Source organism: Monodelphis domestica, chromosome 7, assembly GCF_027887165.1.
Source record: "Monodelphis domestica isolate mMonDom1 chromosome 7, mMonDom1.pri, whole genome shotgun sequence".
NCBI lineage: Eukaryota > Metazoa > Chordata > Mammalia > Didelphimorphia > Didelphidae > Monodelphis > Monodelphis domestica.
This window is the reverse complement of record NC_077233.1, coordinates 23840808-23864073: the sequence shown is the minus strand read 5'-3', so window position 1 is coordinate 23864073 and position 23266 is coordinate 23840808. Positions and strand designations below refer to the sequence as shown.

Sequence of the window (23266 nt, the reverse complement as noted above, 5' to 3'; positions counted from 1 at the left end):
AATTGGCCCTCACATTGGCAGGTGCAAGTTTGTTTTCTTCCCCAACATTGGCTTACCCTCAGATAAAAATGGGCCCAATCTTTCCTCATTGCTACCCTGAAAGCCATGTAAAGCTCACGGGGGAAATAAGTCAAAAAAAGTAGACCATGTAAAGTCAATAGCAAAAATAAAAATGTGATTTTGTTCTGAAAGTCAAACCCAAACCACTTTAACATGATATCTTTCCTAGACAGCATCCTTGAAAGACCAAAAAAAAAAAACAAACCAAAAACCCGATCAACTAAGGTATATATGGTAACCATACTGATGGGTATTGTCTGTTATGACAGAAATGCCTCTTTCCATAAGAAAAAATATTGATTGTGTCTATTAAAAAATATTAAGGTGAAGTAGACCAGATTGGCACATTGCATGCCTTTCTCAATGTATATAATCATAGTCTTCATCTTCCTTTGGTATTTCAAAGCCTCATTTGTTATGGAAACCTCAACTGTCTTTAAAAATGGGAAAAAAATAAAAACAATTGCCAAGGTCAGCCCTTTTCATTGTCAATAAAGGCATTAGCAAGGATTTATTGACCACTGATTGTAAGTCACTGTGCTAAGGACTGAGGATACAAAGAGAAGCAAAAAAACAAACAAGCCCAAAACTGTTCTTGCCTTCAAGAAACGAACGTGCTATTGAAAGAGACAGTAAGTGCTATATGTAAGTAGACAAGCATAAAATATATTCATAGTAGATGAAGAAACTTACTCAAGAAACTTACATTCTATTGGAAGAGAGAATAAGTATTATATATAAGTAGACAGGCACAAAATACAGACAGAATAGATGCAAAGTAAACTTACAGAGGAAAGTCATAGCAATTGGGAGGACTCAGAAAGACTTAAGCAGAACAAGGTGTTTCATGTATCTTCACCTGCCACAGGCAACTCTGACTACTCCTAGCAATGTCGCCAGGGACTTAAGAGAATCATAAGTGGGGAAGAGAAATTAATATAATTGCCTACTTCATCCTGCTCCATTTTGGATGATTTTATGTAGCTCAATGCCAAAATTCATAAGTTTCAGATGCCTTCCACAAGACAGTGCTTGAAGGAGTCTACCAACTATTGGACCTAGAGCCTCCTGGAATATTTACCCCAGAGGTCTTCTTCCCAGGAACACCTCTCTGCCATGTCCACCCCTTTCTCCCATTGGAGACCTCTTCCAGGGACTTCCATTTTGGGGTCAGTCTCCTGCTAGCCAACCTTAATTCACCTCCTGACTGTGCTTCTGCCATTTTTATTTCAACATTCTGCTCCCCAAACCCTTCTCAGTTTCCATTGTATTTTGTCTTTCCCTTTTAGAATAAAAGCTCCTTGAAGGCAAGGACTATCACTCTTTATGTTTGTCTCCTTATATCGGACACAAAGCATGGTGTTTGGCCAAAGTAAGATCTTAATAAATGCTCATTGTTGCCTATCAACCAAGGGGTTGCGCCTGCCTGCACCTACCCATATCTAATAAAGGATTCAAGAAGAATTAAATGTTATTCAACTTCATATCTGTCGTGCCCTAAAACATTTATCTGATACCTGAGTGATCCACTGTAATCAGTGTGATCCTAAAATAGATCCCTAGAAGCTCAAGTTTTAAACTAGCTGGCATGGACACAGACACATCTATACAGGACATACAGCCAGCAGAATGAAAATATCATACCAATGGACTGGAAGAATGTCTTTGGCAAGACCATTTCCCAATGTTCTATTTGTGATGATGAGGCATGAAAGAGACCAAATCCCTTCCAGATATCTTATCTCATTCCAGGGTTGGAAGGGGGCCGAGCCTTCTTCAATGCAGTCAAAGAAGGGGATACAGTGATTTTTGCCAGCGACGATGAACAAGACCGTATCCTGTGGGTCCAAGCCATGTACCGAGCCACTGGCCAGTCCCACAAGCCTGTACCCCCAACTCAAGTTCAAAAGCTAAATGCCAAGGGAGGAAACGTACCTCAGCTAGATGCACCAATCTCTCAATTTTGTAAGTAACTAAGTTGTCTTAGGTTGTAGCTCTCTCTAACCTATGATTTGTCCTATGAAGTTGAATCAATCTCCAGGGACCAGGTTAAATTAGCTTCTTAAAGAATCATTTTCTGGGTTCTAAACTGTTTTAAAGCAAGTAATGATCAGGCATATTTGCTGAAAACATGAGTGGGGGAAGCCTGGGAAAAGTTGGGATGGAACAATTGATGAATGGGATTTTAAAATGCAATACTTGACGTATTTTTTTCAAAGGCTGAATCACACGTAACATGTATGTCAGTTTTAAGGGTTAAAGTAAGACAGAGGCAGAGGCAGAGGCAGAAAGGTTAAGGGTAGAATGGTAATTCATAGTCAGCCATTCATTTGTCTTCTTCTGATTGCCTCAAATAAAGTGTGTGATTTCTTTCCTTGCTTTATTCCTTCCTATTAATGTTCCTTTATAAATAGGGCTTCATTTGAAACCAATTAAGAATCTGCCATTAAGAATAACTTAAAAATAAGACATTATCACATGCAGTGAAAAAAGCATTTGTACCTTAAACTCCCATCCTGAGCTAAGCAATAAATAAACCTCAGATTCAAAATTATGAAAGTCTCCTTAAACAACCCCAGTTAGTGCTCCAGTATCCTGTCCTCCTTTTTTCCCAAGGGCCTTTTCTGCTATTCAACCCTTGCCAGTGTCTAGCTAATAGAGATGTAGTTGGTAGAGCAGGGTAAATACTCAACCTGAGATTCAGGGAAACTGGGGTTCTGGATTTGGCTTTACTATTTACCTAGCCTTGTGGACTTGAGCGAACTAATTTTAGTTGCCTTCACTTTGGTTTACCCATTTATAAAACTAAAGGACTATGGAATAATAAATTTAGAGTGGAAGGGATCTTAGTGCAATTTCCTTAATACAACTCCCTCCTTTTACAGATGAGGAAAGTCAAGCCTACAAAGGCAACAGGAGTTTGCCCAAGGTAACTAGTTCATAGCTCACACTGATCTAGCATTGCAACAAAAAACAACACGGTATAGTGGAAAATTTAAAGGCTTCAAATCCTGCCTCTGGCACTTATGACCTATATAATTTTGGGTAGGTTACTTCTCCTCTATAGGCCTTGATTTCCTCATCTGAAAAATTAGGAGATTGGACCAGATACTCTCCATTGTCCTGTCCAATTCTAAAGTCAAGAGCCTCTGAATACTGTGAGAAATATATAATTAAATCTAGATACTCTGACTATAAAACTACTCTTCTTTCCAGTGCTCCATGGATTTCTTTCTAAGGTCAACCCAGGTTCCAATATGCAATGACTTTCTTCTTGGTGATTTTCAACTTCTACATAGAGAGTCAGATAACGCAATTATTAGTTGCAACTTGCTTTTTCTTCCTTTCTTCCTTCCTTTCTTCCTTCCTTCCTTCCTTCCTTCCTTCCTTCCTTCCTTCCTTCCTTCCTTCCTTCCTTCCTTCCTTCCTTCCTTCCTTCCTTCCTTCCTCTGTTTCTTTCTTTCCTTCTTTTTTCTTTCTTTCTTTCTTTCTTTCTTTCTTTCTTTCTTTCTTTCTTTCTTTCTTTCTTTCTTTCTTTCTTTCTTTCTTTCTTTTTTTCTTTCTTTTTTTCTTTCCATCCCCGTTATGTCAGGTTATTGTAATCTGAGGAGGGCATGGGGAAGAAGGAGGAAGAAGAGAAGGATGACTACCAACAAAATGAAAACAAAAACAAGCAGTTTTGTTTTTATTGTGTTGTTTTGGTCAGGTATGTCAAACTCTTTGTGACCTCAATATGTGTCAACATCATGACATGGCAGACAAGAGAGCTGCTGCCACTATGTTAAATTATACTAAGATGCCATAGCTTCCAGAGGTGAGAAAAAGAATAATCCCACTGTATTCTGCTCTCCCTGGACAGACATTATCTGGTGCATGAGATTCAGTTAAGGACATCATATTTTAAGAAGGACGTTGTGGAGTCAGAGTAGGGCAACCAAAATATTGAGGGACCTCACAATTATGACATATGAGGACCAGTTGAAAGAAATGAGTCATTATCCTAGAGATTAGTAGAGGGAAGGAAAAATGTCCAACAGTATCTGAGGGACTGTTGTATAGAAGAAATATTAGACTGTTCTGCTTGGTATTGGAGGAAACCATGAGGAAAAATGGGCTAACATTGCAAAGAGATACCTTTGAGCTTCAATGGAGGAAAACTGTCTAATTATTAGAAATGTCCATTAGTAGGAGCTAAGGGATCCTTCTTATTGAAGGTATTCACTCCCTGAACACTCACCAAATATTTTGTTGAGAGGATTCCCTATTTTGGTTTTAGATTGGACTAGATGGTCCAGAGATCCCCTTCCAACTTGGAGATTCTTTAGCATTCCATGGGATTATTGCTGCTCACCCTTCATTTTCAAAGAGAACCAATGATATCACAAGTGATGTCTTGATTTGTGAGTGAATTGGATTTAAGTGTGGGATATTCAATAGATTAACTTGGAATAAACTTCATATATCAAATGGCCTTAGAAGTTGGTTCAATAAATTTCATACCCTATTGCTTTCCTACCTACTAAATTACACAATTTCTATTCATAGTTAAGTTATAAATGATTTATTACATTTCTTTGGGCTTTCCCTAGCAAAATAATAAGTCAGTTGGATTCTAAAGGCTTTCATGGGGTTTCTTAACAAACAAATAAATAAGCCAGCTCCTTTCTCCTTTGTACAGTTCATCTCCTTTCCTCCAGGTGGAATTACATGTGTATCATATCAAGACAAATGGACATCCTCAAGCCCAACTTAGGTACCCCTTCCTGCAGGAAGCCCTTCCTGGCTTCTAGGGTTGGAAGTATTTCTCCTCTCTTCACATCATCTCATATTGGATAGTCCATAAGAGACTCATAGGTCTCAGAAATCACCCAATCAAAGGGGGCAGGCAATAAGGATGGTCATGGATGCAAAACATTGCATATGCCAGATTTTTTTCAATGCCTTGATCAGTTTTGCTGAATTTTCTCTCTCCTTTTGATTTTGTTTTGGGGTTTTTTGGTTTTTAAATAATATTCATTGGGGACAGCTAGGTAATATAGCTGTTACAGTGCCAGGCTTGGAGTCAGGAGGACATGGGTTCAAATCTGACCTTAGACACTACCTACCTGTGTGACCATAGGCAAATCACTCAACCCCAATTGCCTAGCCTTTGCCACTCTTTTTTGTCTTAGAATTGACAATAAGACAGGAAATAAGGTTTTTTTAAATCCATATATATATAAAAATATGTATGTATGTATGTATATATATGCTTTGTTATAAAAGCTAGCACCTTTGAGAGAGGTAGAAATATAAATGATATACAAATAAAAGATGTCATCAAGTTCTATTTTAAACTAGGAAACTGGTAACAAATATTGAACAAAATAAGGTTATTTCTTTCTCATATGTAATTTCAATGAATAAAAAGTGAAAACAAATATATTTAGCTTAACTGCTTCATCTCAGAGATGAATAAGCTGTGTGGCACAAGTAACTTGGATAAGGTCACACAAGTAACAAGAAGCAGAATCAGGATTTAAACCCAGGGTTTCTTACTGCAAATCCTGTGCTCGTTTTTGTATGCCCCACTGCTTTCTATCCTTAGCTCATCTTGTATGTTTCAGTTTAATCCCATTCAATTAAACAAACATCTATTAATTCTCTGCTATGGACAAAGCGGTGTGCAATGGAAATACAAGACAGACTGGGAGATTGACCCCATCATCAAAGAATTTGTATTGTACTGGGTGCAGATGACTTTTTCAGAAAGAAGGCAATAAGAGATGATGTGAGAAGAAGAGAAATACTCCCAAACCCGGAAGCCAGGAAGGGCTTCCTGTAGGAAGGGGTACCTGAGTTTGTACTTGAAGGAAGCTAATGATTCTAAGAGGAGAAGACAAAGGAGTTCATTCCAATTATAGCATATATGCCATAATATATATGCATGCAAAATATAGCATTTATATGTGCAAAGAGTCAAGATATGGAAGACCAAGCTTAACAAATAGCAATGAGGTCACTTTCATAGGAGCACAGAGTATATAAAGGGGAGCAGTACGAAATAATTAGGGCATTGTGTAGTGGATAGAGCACTGGGCATGGAAGCAGGAATACCTGAGTTTAAATCCAGAGTCACATGTACTAGCTGTGTGACTTTGGACAAGTCACTTATCCTTATTTACCTCAGTTTCCTCATCTGTTAAATGAGCTGTAGAAGGAAATAGCAAAGCACTTCAGTATCTTTGCCAAGAAAACCCCAAATTGGGTCACAAAGAGTCAGACACAACTGAAACACCTGAACAACAAAAATTAAATAACGATGGACAGGTAGGTAGGTGAGAATCCCACTGCGGATGGTTTGATGTACAAAGCTGAGGTGTTGACATTTGATTCTAAAGGTAATAGGGAACCAGTGAAGCTTCTAAATAGTCAATAAACATTTATTAAGCACCTACTATTTATCAGGCAGAGCACAAGCACTTGGGAATACAAATACAAAATAAAGATAACCCTTACCCTCAAGGAGCTTACAATCTTCTCACAAAAGGAAACCGGAAAAGGAGGTGAGGAAAAAGTTACCTAATGTGGAAATGTGGTGGAAAAGTAGAAGGTCCAAAATAGTGCAGCCAAGTGAGAAATAAGATGTCTGCGCTGAACCCCCTCTTTAAATGGAGGATGTAGGCGTTCTTGGACCTTCTCTCTAATGAGAAGGTGATTTCTTCAGCAAGAGAATGTTCTGATCAGATCTTACTTTTGGAAGAAAGGGTGAGTGAAGAGGAATAAAAAAACTCTGGCCACAAGGCTTCAAAATGTACGTGATGCAATTCCATGGTGGCAAAGTTTAAAAGTCGAGTTTAAAGAGTCAATGAAAGAGACAGTATTCATACAGACTTTCTCAGGTGAGGTTGTGCTTTATACCAGAGGCAAACGGGGGCAATAGAGCTTCTTGAATATCAGTGATGTATTCAGACCTATACTTTATAAATAGCATTTGGCAGTGGTCGGAAAAATAGAAATAGAGAGGAGACAGACTGGAGGAAGAAGACCAATTAGAAAGTTATGACAAAAGTCCAAGTAAGAAATGATGACAGTATGAACTAGAGCAGAAGATTAGGGTGGATAGAGATAAGGGGACAAATTTGAGAGATGTTTCATAAAGGGAATCAACAAGATGTGACAAGACTTGGTATGTGGGGAGGTGAGAAGGTATGGTCACAGATGACTCTGATTGTGGATCTGGGTGAAGGTGTGATGTGGGCACTCCCTCCATAATATTGGTCAAACTCTCTACAATTTATTAAATGATCATCAAGATCCGCTATGGCCAAAAATCCCGTTGTATCCATCCTGGTGATCGCATTCTTTGAATTTAGTCATTTCCACTGATCCTCGGTCTATTCCAAGGTTCCTAGACTAGAAGCCACTGAAGCTGATACATTGAAGCTTTCAGAACCCAAGCTTTCCACAATGCCATGACATGACATCAGGGTAGGATTTCTAGTAGAGGTCAGTATAGACACTGACTTAGAATCCATCAGAAGTAGCTATGTAGTCATTAAGCCTTGGAGTGAGTCTTGATTTCCCAAGTCTTTTGATAATACTCAGAGTAAGAGTGAGTGGATGTAGTCAACATCAGTATACCATTCTCTATGAATGATGTGGACGTGCAAGAAGCTCATTCAATAAACATTTATTAAGCACCAACTATGTGGCAAACACTGTGCTAAGTGCTACTAAGAGGAAGTCATTTCACCCATTAGAAAAGTCTTGTTATTCCAAAATAACCATTGAGAGGTCTGCAGGTACCAGTATGCCAAGGACTATTGGATGATGAATCCCTGACTATGTTTGCAAAATGTCATTAATTGGACAAGCCACAAGTCCCTAGGACTCTTCTATCATCCTCATCTTCTCGTTCAGTCACTAGGAGTTGTAATACATCTGAGGCATAGACATTTGGGTCAATGCTTCCAGATTTAGGAGCTGTTTTGAAATTATAATCTTTTCATGGAGCAGTGGAAAGTGGGCTGTTCCCCTGATTTATTACTTGCTAGATGGGTGACCTTAATAGGTCAACACAAAAAGGTATTAGTAAGCATTTGCTGTATGTAAGTCATTCTGGTAAGATCTGAAACAACAAAGATGAAAAATGACAATCCCTACCCTCAGGGAGAAGGCTTGATGGGACCAAGAGACTCCCCTCCTCAAAGCTCCATTTTCCAGAAAAAAAGATAGGACTAGGTCATAGATCAATTTAGAACTGGAAGGGAACTTAGAATTCAACCTTCCCTCCCTTATTTTACAGATAAAAAATAGGCACATTGAGTTTAAGTGAATAGCTCAGGGTCACTTGACTATAGTGGCAAGTATTTGAGGGACTATTTGAACCCAGATCTCCTGATACTAAATCTAGGGCCCTATCTATTATCATGCAGTCTCAAAGATCTCGTCTAATTCTAGTATTCTGTGATTCTTTGTAATTCCTAGAATACCCATTAATGTATTGAATACCATTTTTTTAATCCTGGAAGGGGAAGCACACTGAACATGTAAACATGTAATTTTATCAATTTATTTATCAATAATATAATTTCATATCAATATCAATAATAATAATATCAATAATAAATTTATCAATTTATCAATGTTAAGAAATTCCAGTGTGGAAACTCCTTCTACTGATGAAGATAGCCAGTCTTTTAAAACTTTTAAAACTTAGTGTCTGAGTGTTGCCCCAGAGCCCTCAGGGGTTATGGGACTCAGGATAGTAACATGAAAAGATCCAAAGTTGGAGCTAAAAGATCTATTAAAATTATGTTTCTGCTATTTACCATCTGTGTAGACAAGTAACTCAATCTCTCTTAGCCTGTTTCCTTATCTTTAAAATGAGGGGGTTGGATTAGATGGTCTTTCAGGTCCCTTATAATTTTTACTATCTGATTCTTGGAAGTCATTTTCTCATGGCCACATAACTAGCCCATGTTGAACCTAGATTCTCCTGACCTGAAAAATGACCCTCTATCCACTATCTAATCCAATCAAATCCACATTGATTGAGCACCTATCATATACTAGGCATTGCGTTAATGCGGGGGCTACAATCAAGAAAAAGAAAGACAGTCCCTGTCCTCAAGGATCTCAGTCTAATAAGGGGGGAAGAGGAGAGGCAATCCACAAAAGGAAGCAGGAAAGGAGGGACACCAGAAGGAACCCAGTGAGGAGATAGAGCAGCAAACGCAAAGTAATGTGAGCAAAAGTCCAGTTTCTGTTATCTATAAAGGATGGCATTGGGAAGAATTTAGCACTCAACCCTCCAACCCTCCAATGATAGGGGAGAGAATGCTGAAGAAGGTGGTGGTGTTCAAGGCTTGACTTAAGAGAATAGTAATAAGATGAGAGGTAAGGAGATAGAGAGAGAGAGAGACAGACAGACACAGAGACAGAGACAGAGACAGAGGGACAAAGAGACAGAGAGACAGACAGAGACAGAGACACAGAGAGAGAATGCACACAAATATTACATGATTATTGTGAATTAAGTACCATGCACATCAGAAGCTCCTGACCATCTATTTAAAAAGATTGTTTCTGGAGCAGGTAGGTAGCACATTGGAGTCAGGAAGACCTGAGTCTAAATTGGGTCTCAGACACTGACCAGCTATGTGGCCCTGGGCAAGTCACTTAACCCTATTTGCCGTAGAAAAAAATGGAAATTTCCAATATCTTTGCCTAGAAATCCCCAAAAGGAGTCACAAAGAGTCCAACACCACTGGAAATTACTAAACCACAACCACAAAGTTGTTTCAAGGGGTAACTGTAATTGAAAAGCTGGCAATGCCAAGCATTATTATAATATACATAGTTCCTCCAATGAAATCCAAGCTCCTGAAAAGTAAAAGGTCTCTCGTTTTTGTTTGCATCCTCAGTGCCTGGAATATAGCAAGTGCCTAATTAATGCCTATTAATTGATTGAAGTAGATTATTATTGACCCATAAGCATCTCAAATAAAAATGACACAAGGATAAATTAGGCAATCAGCAAACAGTTATTAGTCAGTCAACAAGTTTTTATTAAAAGGTTACTATGACGTGGCATGAAGCTAAGTCCTGGAAATATAAAGAAAGGCAAAAAAAGATGTTTCCTTCCCTCAAGCTTCCATTCTAAAGGGGGAATATAAGTATGTGCAACTAAGAAATTTTTAAATGCATATAAAGTAGATGAGATGCATTCTGAGGAATAGTTGAGGTTTTAGTCAAGTTTTGAAGGCAATTAGGAAAACCAAGAAGCAACAGGAAAAAGATTAAGCATTCCAGACCTAGCATCTAACAAATGAAAACACATGGAAGTACGAGATGAATTGTCATGCTTGAGGAACCACAAGTAAACCGATGTTATGGGAACAAAGAATATGTGGAATTGAAAAAAGTATAAGTCTAGAAAGATAGGAAAGGACGCCATTATGTCAAACTTTAAAATACAAACCAAGAACTTTCTATTTGATCCTGAAGGTAAGAAGGGAAATTGGAATTCATGGAGCCAAGGGATGATATTGTCAAAACTTTTATTACTTTTTGATCATTTCAGTTGTATCCAACTCTTTATAACTCCATTTGGGGTTTTCATGGCAAAAATACTGGAATGGTTTTTCACTTACTTATCCAGCTCATTTTACAGATAAAGAAACTGAGGCAGGGTCACACAAGTAGTAAGTATCTGAGGTCAGATTTGAAGAACGATGATTCTTCCTGACTCCAGGTCCAGCACTCTATACATTTTGCACCTTGCTACCTCCAATGCTTTAAAAAAATCACCCTGGAAGCTTAATAGAAGATGGATTAGAATGAATTAGAATAGAGAGAAACTAGAAATTTGCAATAGTTCATACAAGAGGTAATTAAAGTCTGAATTAGAATTTTGGTTGTGGAAGTAGAGAGAAAAGATCATATAAAGGAAAGATTTCATGACAGTAGAAACTCTAAAATAAATTATGGTATCAGATTGGGTATATGTAATAAATGAGAAAGAATTGAGGATTATACTAAAATTGAGAGCTTGGGTGCCTGGGAGAATGGTAGTAGCCTTAACAGTAATGGGAAAATTCAGAAAAAGGGAGGGTTGGAAGAGGAGGATAGACAATAGTTTATGAATTTGAGTTGTTGAATTTAAGATGCCTCTGGGTCAGTGATGGCCAATCTTTTAGAGACCAAGTGCCCAAACTTCAAACCTCATGCCACATGTGAGCCCCCCACCTTACCTCAGACAGGGGAGGAAGGACACACTCCCATTGGGCTGCTGGGCAGACAGGTAGGTGAAATAGGAAATGTCCTCAAGCGTGTTTGGAGAGGGGGAAGGGAGCAGCTCCCTCTAGCACACATGCCATAGGTTCACCAACTTGGCTCTGGAATATGCAGTTTAAAATGTCCAAAAGTCATTTAATGATATGGGGCTAGATTTCATCAGAGAGACCAAGACTGGGTATTTAGATGAGGGAATCAACTTCATAGAGATAATCTTTGAGATGATCATAGAGATTAACATATAAATGGACAAAATGACCAAGTGAGATATTATGAAAGAAGAGGAAAAAAGGGTCCAGGATGGAATCTTGTAAGTCATCCACAGTTAGTGGGTATGACATGGATGAAGAATTACCAAGGATACTGAGAAGCGGTGGTTAGACAAGACTGTACCTTAAGATCAACTGAAGGGGGAGTGTGGGAAGGAGAGCCTGGGAGAAGTGGGGAAGGATTTAGACCTTTGATTGCACCCATGTGAGAAATTCCTGGAAAGCAAAATCCTTCAACTAAAACATAAGGCCTTTTGGGACTAAGGATTGAAAAGGATCTCAGCAATACTTCAGGCCAGAGGGGTCAAATTCACAGCATCTGACAAAAACTCTGATGAAACTTCTCAGTGCCAACCAAACCTGATTAAAATATAATGAAGAAATGTTTTACAAAACAAATAAAAATGCTATACAACATAGAGAGTATTAATTTCCAGTTTTCTAAACCAATCTGTGACTGACGGGATTAATTTCTCTTTAAGTTCAATACCACCGCTACAGTTTAACCCCTTTATTTTCAATATGAAAGAAAGACCTAGGGCAGCAAAGTGACTTGTCTTAATTGGCACAGGAGATAAAATTGCAGAGCTCTAATTTGGATCCAGGTCCTCCGCTGCAGATTCTTAGCTTCTCAGAAATTTCTACTTAAAGAGCTGACATTGAACTGGTGAATGATTTGCCCATGGTGAGATAGATATTAGATGTCAAAAGCAGGACTTGAACTTGGGTCTTTCTGGTGGTCGGTCTTTTGTAAATTACGCTAGTATTATTGTTGTTGCTCAGTAGTTCAATCATGTCTAACTCTTCATGACCTCATGCTCTCCATGGGGTTTTCTTGTCAAGAACACTGGAGCATTTGCCATTTCTTTCTCCAATGGATGCAGTGGATCTTTTTGTCATGTAATCAGATATAAAGAGACTTGCCCAGGGTCACACAGCTAGGAAGTATCCGAGGAAGAATTTGAACTTAGATCTTACTGATTCCAGACCCAGCACTCTATCCATTGAGCTACCTTGCTGCCTCCTAGTAGAGAAAACTGAGGCAAACAATATTCAGTGACTTGTCCAAGGTCACATGACTAGGAAGTATCTAAAGTTGGATCTGAATTCAGTTATTCCTGACTTCAGGCTCAGTGTTCTTAGCCATTGAGTCACAGATGCCTCCATGCTAGTATTAGTGGTTTCAAATAAAGTACTATTAACATAAGTTATTCTATTAAACTGTGGACATTGTGGACCTTAAGGTCATTTGAAGCTAGAAAGGATCTCATAGATCTAGTCCAATCTCCTAATTTTTCAGGAAACTCACACCCAAGAAGTTTTGAATTCAGAAAATACAAAAACACACACCAAAAAAATCCATTCTAAAATAACCTTTACTTACATATTGACTCGTGATTGGTATAATGAAATAATCAAATAATTAGCTAAATGTTCAAATCATTAAATCAATAACCAAATATCACATTGATAAAAATTAAGTTTCTCTTGCTATCAAAGGCACAAATCAACCCTTAAAAGATAGTCGAGTATTGCATTTTAAAAAGGTTTCCTCGTCCAGCAAAAAGGTAAGGGTCTTTGTTAACCACTTAATTCTGGCATCTCTCTCTCTCTCTCTCTCTCTCTCTCTCTCTCTCTCTCTCTCTCTCTCTCTCTCTCTGCTTCTTTTAGATGCCATTCTTGCTAGCAAATGATTTTTCCAGAATGATATATTACAGTAGCCAATTTACAAGTGCTTTACTATTATTGTTGTTATTGTTATTGTTTTCATGGATACTGTAAGCAGTCTAGCAAGGGGAGAAATGTTCTTGGTGATAAAAAAAATGAATTCATTAACACTCCAGCCTTGTCATATAATATCTGTTCAAGAAAGACTTGAGAACATCGGATCATGCAGTTGGGAAATTTGAGAGAAAGGCTGTATTCGTTAGGTGCCTACTTAATTTGGCTTCATAGGCTTCTGTAGGCAGATTTTGTTCTCTGACCTCATGACTGCCTAACAGTGTTCAACTGCAAAATCAAAGACAATCCCAGGAAGAGTGGAGAGGAATATTGCTATGTAATTTTAACGCCGAAAAATAGATCCTGCTATTCCTTATTTTGCGTGGGACTTGACAAACCCTTTTATTTGGGTTGCCCAGATCTTAAAAATGTGGTGTTTTGATATATATTTTTCCTCTTTGCTACAATTTTTTAAAAAGAATTCCAAACTAAAAATGGTTTCTTTTCTTTTTGTTTGGGGTATGGTTTTGTTTGGACTATTTTTTACCCTAGACAATTATTTGCATTGTTCCATTTTTAGACATGTTTGGGGTTTCCGTAGTAATAGATTTCTAGAACTATAGATAACAGTGCTGTAAAATTTTATGTTACCCTTTGGCAATATTAAGCATCCTTAGAGTGTCCACTTGCCCTTGTCTTTATCCTCTCTCTGTTAGTGTTATTATAAAGTGAAAATTACACCCCCCCCAGTTATTATTTTGAAGGAGGGGCAAAAAATAAAAATAAAAAAGGTATTTTTTTTACAAAATCTTGAAAAATGAGTCAGGGAATATTTGACAGAACCCCTTGTTATATTTTTCATTTTTAATGTCTGTTTCTAGGTAATAACTGTTAAGACCATCATATGCCAACAGTTGGATGTCTTTGAGAATTGTATTATATGTTCCACCCTGATAATCGGTTGGGATGATTATTTCCCTAATTGGTTTTTTAAAAATTTTGTTTGTTTGTTTGTTTCCAGCAGTCAGGGTTTGGGGATTTTTTGTTTTTCATTATTATTGGTTTGGGGGAGTTTTTGTTATTATTTTTGGTTTCTATTTTTTGTTTGTTTTCAATTTCATTCTTTGCTTGAACCCAAGTACTTTAGCTGCTAGGGTAGAACTCCTGTCTGCTTTCCGGAGCCTTGTTGCTAGTCTTTATGTTATTCTGGTTTGTTCCTTCTTACCCTGCTAACTTCTAGCTGGACTCAAGGGTAAGTGCTCCCTGTAGCTAGCACAGCTCAGATAATCAGTTGAGATTATCTGACATCTGCAATGTGCTTTTTTTTTTCCTCTCTCTTAAAACTTTCCTCATGTTTAGATCTTGTAGTAAAACTTTTCATGTTATTTTCCTGAATCAGGTTTGAAATGTCAGCTTCCATACTAAACTTAGGATGCATGTGACGTGTGCATAATTGCCTTCTCTCCCTCGCTTTCATATTGGCATCAAGTGATCCTCTTACTAAAGCCAACCATTGACATCTCTTGTTTTTATTTTTTTGTTTCTGTCCAGAGATGTAAATATGAATTGAGCATCACAATGAAACTGTAAATGAACCCTTTGTTTCATGGAATCCACCTCAACTTGACTGCTTTAATGCCTGAAAACAGATCATTCTGCACTCTGACAATCTGTTGTGCTTTTTCTTTTCCTTCCCCCATTCTGATTTCTATGGTCAATGCACCCATGGTGTGGTAACCATAGATACCTCCGATATCAAAAAGGTAGGGTAGGAAGCCCCCCTAAGCAAGATTCCAGGACAGAAATGTTCAGAGTAAATAAATAAATAAAAGTCCTAGCATGCTTTGCATGGGTCAGCATTCTAACTTCTTGATTTGATAGTTTCCTATAATGTTGACGCCCAATGGATGATCACTTGGGAAAAGGACAAGGGAGGGGTACATTGGGTAATCCTAAACAAATGGAGAAAAATAAGGCTACGATTGAGCCCAAATAACTCAATTCACAAAGCTTTGGATTGTTCCCTCACAATAATCACTTGTGTTCCCACCACAATCACCAAAGCTCTATAAATACCCCTGATGCTCCTTTGTACTTAGAATAGGACTCTGAAAGCAAGGACTTTGTCAAAGCGGTCTGGTTACTTTTTTCTAAAAAGATGTCTTAAAGAAAATGAAAACTTGACTCCCTTGAAAGTTTTCCTTCAGTTACTTACTCAGTTATGAACCAAATATACAGTGTACTAATTCTTTATTCATATTTAAAGAGCTGTCGATCAAACACATGGTGAGTGCATTACTTATTAAGAGGGAGCTGGTCAAGAGAGCTGGCAAATATGCCATTGGAGTATTCTGAATGCCAAATGAGAGGGAGCAGGTCATGTCATTTCTCCTAACCATGTAATGATACTCCTTTCTTTTCTCCTTTCCTTTTCTTTCTGTCTTTCTCCTTAATGTCTTTCTTTTTCTTTTTTTTTTCTTTTGCATAAATGTACCCCTGGTTAGCAGGCAGACTTCTTCACCACTCCAAGCAGATCCCTTATTTGATTTTTATTTTTATTTGGATGTCTGATGAGACATTGAATCAAGTTTTCTGTAGAACATGAACTTAGTGGAAATTCAGGATTTTTGTCACTTTTTGAAGAATAAAAGAAAGGATGGGCAGGTGGATGGATGAATGGATGGATGGATGAATTCTGTTCTGATGGCATTACATGTATTTGCACAAATGCATTGCTAGCTAGTAGTTTTTTATTTTACTAATTGTCTGCTTTAATTGCTTTCTCTATATCTCATGAAATCATTGCTATGTCTTCTTGTATTGTCAACTTGCAGATGCTACATTGCAGGAATGCAATCTTAAAGTATTAATTCAATATTCACTTAATTTGCATGACCTAAAATGACACTGTAAATCACTTTGCTATTCTTTATAAAAGCATATACTTAAAAAAAACCTAGACTCCCACAATCAGCTCAAAATATTTCAAAATGCTTTGAGAAGTTCTCAATGTTCTATATTTAATAAAGAAGCATTTCTTTGGAATCTGTGGTTAAATCTCAGCCATGAACAATGTTTTTCATTGAGCCATTTAATATTTTCCTGATTTGTGTAGTGATTTACAGTATAATGCATTATTAACTACTGTCAAGTGCAGAAAAATATGACTGGTTACATTGTAGGGAAAATTCAAACATGGCAGAGTTATGTGTTATTTTAAAACCAGAAATTAATTGAAGTTAGAGTAAATGCAGCAGGGGAAAGTTGAACATTTATTGATTGGGGTTTTTTTTTCAGATCATTGGCAATGTCACTGTATTATACCTTTTATTTCAAATGACCTCTGAAAAATTATAAAATAAAACTGAAAATTGCATCATGAGTCCCCTGATGAGACTTGTGTAGGAGTGCATTTTAGCTCTACAGATGTCTTTCTGTATCCTTAATTAATAAGTCACCCTTTCTGACCCATGCATGTAAACTCTGCTAAATCTAATAGACCATGAAAATGTTTAGTTTTTCCTCCACGCATGCCATCAATTGTATGATCTTGTATGATGGGCATGGGAAAGTCTATGGTTTGGCTTGGGATCTCTCCCATTGCTGTGTGTAACCAAAAATTAAAAAAAAACATACACACAAAAATACCCTAAGTTACCAGAAAAAAAATATCCCAGCCTTTTCACCACCCCATTAAAGACTCTTCTAGGGAGATCCATAAATAACTAGCTGCCATCAATCATTGTCACTTCTTTATTTCATGTCTTCCGATGAGGTTGACTAGTGTCATTGTTCGTTACTGTCCAAACCATATATTCATTCTTGTAATGTCAAACAGATATGACAAGCACACATTTTCCAGATAAGAATGATACAAAGTCACCTTATAATTCGTGGTTTGGGTTCACAGATGTGAATTTGGACTTTTCATTGGCTGTTCATTTACCTTTGGATTCATTCTCCAAGACTATTGTTGGATTCTAAATCCCAGGGGTGAATAAGATGACTGGCTATCTCTAGCCTTTTAAAATGAGCCTTCCTCTATGGAGCTGATCTCCTTTCATTGGATTTCGTCGATAGCATAATAAGCATTTATTCACAGCAGCAAAAGTCAATACTTCCTCTTTCATGTAAAAAAATCCAAAATTTAATCTGCAAACTAAAAAGTGATGTTGAATCTTCTGTAAGGATTCAGTTAGCTGCCGGAATGGCAGCAGAGGATCAATTGCAGGGATTGTTTGGTTGTTTTTAAGTCTATTTTTATCAAAAGGAGAAAAACTAAATTTGTAAAAAAATTGATTCTACAATATCTTAAAAATGTGTGTCTAATACAAGATCACATTTATATTTGCTGATGAAACAGGATAACATGGAAAATAGACTATATATATGTTTGGACATATATATATATATAAATATACTTCTATAGGGAGGAGAGAAAAAGAACATTGAAAGTGAAATGAACTATAATCTAATTATGGAAATCTGAAATCTAATTATGAAAATGAATACTGGAAGTGACAGGCTGATCAACTCAAGGCCACCTCACTAGAATTTTTAAAGGAGGCAAGTGTCGCCTCCTTAAGATGGGGCTCCTGTTTCCTTCAAGCTTTCAAGTCCAATAAGAAATATGTTTCTATGAAATTTGGGAACAAGATTGTGTTCATTCATTTCTTTTTAATGAAAGTGTCCTTTCTCTCAGGTAAAAAAGAAAAGAAAAAGAAAAGAAAGATTTGTCTGTATTTCCTTTGCCCCCACAAAAATAAGGGCACCTCATTCAGAAGCACAAGCCCTCTGCCATAAACACCCTTAGGAAGTGTCACCAATTCCTAAAACATTTCAAATTCTAGTGTCAAGTCTAGTTAGTCAGAGTACAGAAAATAATGTTTCATCCCAATTACAGTAGACCCTGATGATTACTTTTATGTTCAGGAGCTCCTTTTATAGTTGTAGGTCTTCACATTAAGTACCCAGGGTTGTTGTGCATGATTCTTTCAATTATGCCAGAATGATAAAAATGGATTCTCTAGAGAATGAGTTAGTTAAATCTCTTCTTGGTTGTGAATCTAAAGCCAGGATTTAGTGACTGCCAAAACTGGAATGGAGAAGGTAGACAGGTGTTTACAGTATACAGTCAGCTCTTGGTGTTTTTTCTTAATATCAGTGGATGAAAGCAATGATGCCCTTCTGCCCAGATGGCAGACAATCCAAAAGACACAGGGCTTTCCTGTTGCTGATTTACCTCTGAGTTATATTTTCTTCTGGTTGATGTTAAAATCAATTTGCATCTTCTGAGCACATACCAGCTCTTGGCAGCAGGGAGTGGCCCCAAAGCCCAAGCGATTAACAACTAGATAATCATCAGTTGGATAGATCAGGATTTGCTTGGTATGCTATTTGGAGTGTTCACACCTGCCAAAAGTCAACATTAGAGATTTTTTATAAAACTTTATTATGCAAGGAGGGGAGTAGGATCATAGTTTTCAAAGTAGAATTTCAATGTAAAAAAAATCAGCCTACCCCCCCTATTTTATAAATGGGGAAAGTGAGACTCAGGGAGGTGATAGGGTGAGTCATCTAAGTTAGTGACTTGCTCAAGGTCACAGTTAGTCATAGAGCTGAGATCTGAATTTGGGTCGACTGCTTCCAGAACCATTCCTTTAGCTAGCACACCCACACTGCCTTCAGGAAAAACTTAAGTAGAACACCTCGTAGAAAAAAGGAGAGAACAATATAGGAAACACGATATTGTGTTGCTGGGGAGTCACACACAAGTTATTTGAAACTGAACTTGGAACAGCTGGACGGTGGCAGTATTTTATCTAAAAATACATAACATATGTAATGCATATGGGTCTTAGAATTGTATAGACACATGCAGGCAGTCTGAATGGTATCCAAAGACACCTGCACCTTGAATGCTGTTTCCTTCTCTAAGAACTTCTAAGAACACATGTTCCCATTTTGGGATTTGCATCCAAGACACCATCTGAATCTCCATGTGTGTAGCTCTTAATAACGCCAGCAGAAATCTGCCTAAATAGAGGTGTCAGGGTAAGTTAGTCAGCTTGTAAGTACCTACCAGTTGTTGGTTCATTGCCCAACTAGGCACATTGGGAACATGTAAAAGCAATGGGAGATATAAGCCTACCCTGTCCTCGGGAAGCTTCCCATCTAGCTGGAGAGATAAAGTCTATCAACAAGAAATGACAGGAGAACATTTATATAATAACAGACCAGCCCTATAGCAGCACAAATTGTGTGTGTAAGTGTTCAAAGAAACAGCAAAAGAAAAAAGCTATTAACCCAGGTGGGCTTCTCTGAAGTTGTAAGATGGAAGCCACATGCTAAAGGAGGCAGGCATGATTTGATGGTTAGGAACAGAAAGGCTCTCCTCACATCATATAAGTAACAAGACCCAAGGTATGGAAATAAGTGTTAGCAAAATGGTCATAGGAAATGACAGGTAGCAATGAGTCAAATTTCTTAATTGCAGTAAGTTATGCAAAATTCTCTACTCATAATAATAACAATAACAAATATTTCTATAGAAATTTAAGTGTGCAAAATGCTTTACAAATGTTGACTTATTGGAACCTCACAAAAACCCTGTGAGACAGATACTATTATGATCCCTACTTTTTAAGTGAGGAACTGAGACTGGAAGAGGTTAAATGGTTTACCCACAGTCACATAACAAGCATTTCTAGTCAACAAAAAAATCTATTCAGCCCCTACTATGTGTCAAGGAAAGTGTCCACAGGTAGTGATTATATGTCTCAATTGGGATTTGAACTCAGGTCTTCTTGATTCCAATTTCATCATTCTACTTATAGCCTTACCTAGTTGCCTTTGAGGATGGTGATTCAAGTTTTATTATCCTCATTTTTCTAGATAAGGAAACTAGACAATGAAAACTCAATGACTTACCCAGGAATACCCAGTAAGCATTAAACCTGGATCTAAACTTGGGTTTCCTGACTTTTAAGTACAGGGTTCTTTCTAATCATGTAAAGTAAGTAATTCTTTCATGGGATGTCCTTACACCATTGAAATTTTTAACATAGGGATCCTAATTCTAAGCATATCAAAATTTTGTTTATTCAGATTTCAGGTGTCTAATTACATCCCTTTCTTGTGCCTGGATCAATTTATAAGGAGAAATGACTTGATAAATACTTGGAATTCTAGGATCATCACTGATCTGGACAACATCTTAGTGAACACCTCTCCCCAACATCATGGGATTATAATTGGAGAGCTAGAAAGGATCCTTGGGATCATTTAGTCTAATCCCTTCCCTTTGAAATGAAGCCCAAGACGAGTCACTAAAAACTTGGCCAGGGTTCCGTAGCTCAGCAAAGACACCAGATTAGACCTCTTACCTCCAGATTCCAAGTTCAATGGCCTTTCCAATTATTGATAGATTGACCAAAAAAAATGATCCCTGTGTCTAAAAGCAGAAAAGAAGAGTCATTGTCTCAGTGAATTTACTCTTTGAAAATGAAAGCTTTTTTAAAAATACTTATTTCAGGAGAATTAGGCATTCTAGAATTAGGCATTAGGTTCAAGTCTCTTATTTTACAAATGAGCCAAATGAGACCTGGGAAGGCAGCTTAGCCAAAGAATCAGATAGATCATCAGTAGCAGCACTGAAGGCAGGTCCTCTGATTCCAAAGTCAACAATTTTTCCACCAAGTGGCATTGTCTTGCAGACTTGCAGTTCATGAAAAACTAACATTTATTTATATAGATCATTGTGTTTAGTTTTAAGAACAAAGCCCATCAGGAAGTGAAAATGACACAAGGAAATAAGTCAAGCAGCAAAATTTACAAAGGGCTTAATATAAGGTCATGGGATCTTAGTACTAGTGAGAGAAGGGACCCCAAGGGCCACTTAGTTCAACCCTTTCATTTTACAGATGAAGAAACAAATAGAGAACAAGATACTTAGAACATATGGACTATTTTTAACAGCTCCAAAGGGGCCCTCTTCCCCAAGTTTGATACCCAGTATGCCCCAAATCTTAAAGAGAAAAGTGATAAAATATAGAAGCCAAACTGGCAAATGAAGGCCTCTAGCCAATTTGTCATTTCTCAGTCTCTGAGAATGTTTGAGTGCTTAACCTGCCTCTAACAAAATAAAATGTCTGGTCTAGCTGTTAAAAAATAGAAAAGTAAGAATGAAATATTCCTGGCGCTAGGGGATAAAAAGGGATTTGAAAATAGCATGAACACAACCTTTAGATATTCATATTAATCAAATTGATCTTAGCCTAAAGGGACAGAAATGGGAGGTCATCATCTGTCAAGAGAGATAGAGACCTTCCAGGACAAGTGTAGATGATGTTCTATCATGAGAGACCCAAGGTTGTAGGAGACTTAGGATACAGTGCCTCAGGCCAGAGAAGTCAGAATGTGTCATTGAGGTGAGGTCCTGATTTCTTACACTAGAAAAATAATATCACACACACACACACACACACACACACACACACACACACACACACATACACACAACTTTAACATTTGCTCTAAGATAAGCCAGCCTGCTGACATCAACTCTAGAGGGCACTGCTCTGCCATACTCTTTCTTTGCCAGACATAATGGGTCAACTGGCAAGCAATTCAAAGGCAAATTGAATCCTGCAGGAGGAAGAAAATGGGAGAGAAAATCTACTCCAAATCATAGACCACCTCCCCAAACATCACGATAAGGTAGTTTCACAGCCAAGAGGATTTTTAGATTCTCAAATCAAGAGTGACTTGGGTGGAGATTAGGGGAAAAGAGAAGCAGAGAATACCTCTTCCAAAATATCATTTCAAAAACATACATTATCTGATCATTCTGGCAAGTCTGTTCATCTTTAAAGAGACACATCCTCAAGATGCCTTCTGGAAACCTTTGCTCGAGCATATCTCAGACATAAACAATGCATCTTGTTCAGAAACTGAGCACTTGGTGCCATGATCAGAAGACTAAAAAATTGGAGGAGAGTGCATTGATCTATGAGCTCCGATGAAGTTCTATTTGAACGCACACTTTCCATGTTTCCATGATGAGAAGAATTAAAAATAGTGTGAGGAAAGATGTCATTTGCAAACCTTCCTGTCTCTAGCTCAAAATTTCAATGGCAGGGAGGGGATTTTTTTTCCAGAGGAGTCAATGTCTCCAGTAGAGTAGACTTGCAAAATGGTTCCCCCACCCACTTTCTCTGGGTTGATTGTTGACTTTTCCTGTGCCCTGTCAACTTCAGTCATCATTGACATGTCCTTATATTCTACTAAAACATTGCAAGCAAAGAGGGGGATAAAAAGCTTACTCTATCTGTTAAAAAGGTTTTATTGGAAGTTTCCATATTAAGAGAGTGAAGATGAAACAGACAAGGGAGTGAGTTCTGTCCTTCAAAAACCCACCATCCATGAATTTCATGGGAACACACCTCAACTTGATTCCTCTATTTTTTTTTCCACTGGCAAAGTTAGTACGTTACAGTTATACATGTCAAGAGAAATTAGCCTTTAGAACCCTGAAAGGAAGTTGTTGATACACTGAGCTTAATACACACACACACACACACACACACACACACACACACACACACACACACACACAGAAATGGCATCTCATAATCCTTGGCTGAGTAAATTTCTATCTGTAGGTTCAATTCACAGCATAAATGTTCTCTCCAACTAGTATTCTCAGATGTACAAAATTGCATCCCTATTTAATTTATTCTCTGTGCTTACCTAAAAATCCTTATGATTTGGGGTATTTGTTGTGGGGGGAGGGAAAGACCTTTCTTAAAACCAATTGGCATTAGATGTGGAAGGAGTGCCCACTCTGGGTATTGGCGGAAAATCATTGAAACCCTTTTTCTAGACCACCTAGCAAATATATAGAGAAAAGCTCTGGCTATCCCTTCAGTAGAATG

At 37.7% G+C, this 23266-nt stretch overlaps 1 protein-coding gene across 3 annotated transcripts in view; it reads left to right on the top strand.

Annotated features, from left to right (window-relative positions):
* Nucleotides 1–23266, top strand: part of CADPS (calcium dependent secretion activator) — a 441690-nt gene that overhangs the window by 366402 nt on the left and 52022 nt on the right. For all 3 annotated transcript variants that reach the window (XM_056804349.1, XM_056804348.1, XM_056804347.1), the window contains exon 11: nt 1813–2025. In XM_056804349.1, coding sequence (XP_056660327.1) covers nt 1813–2025 — 213 coding nt within the window. The remainder of the gene's footprint in view (nt 1–1812; nt 2026–23266) is intronic.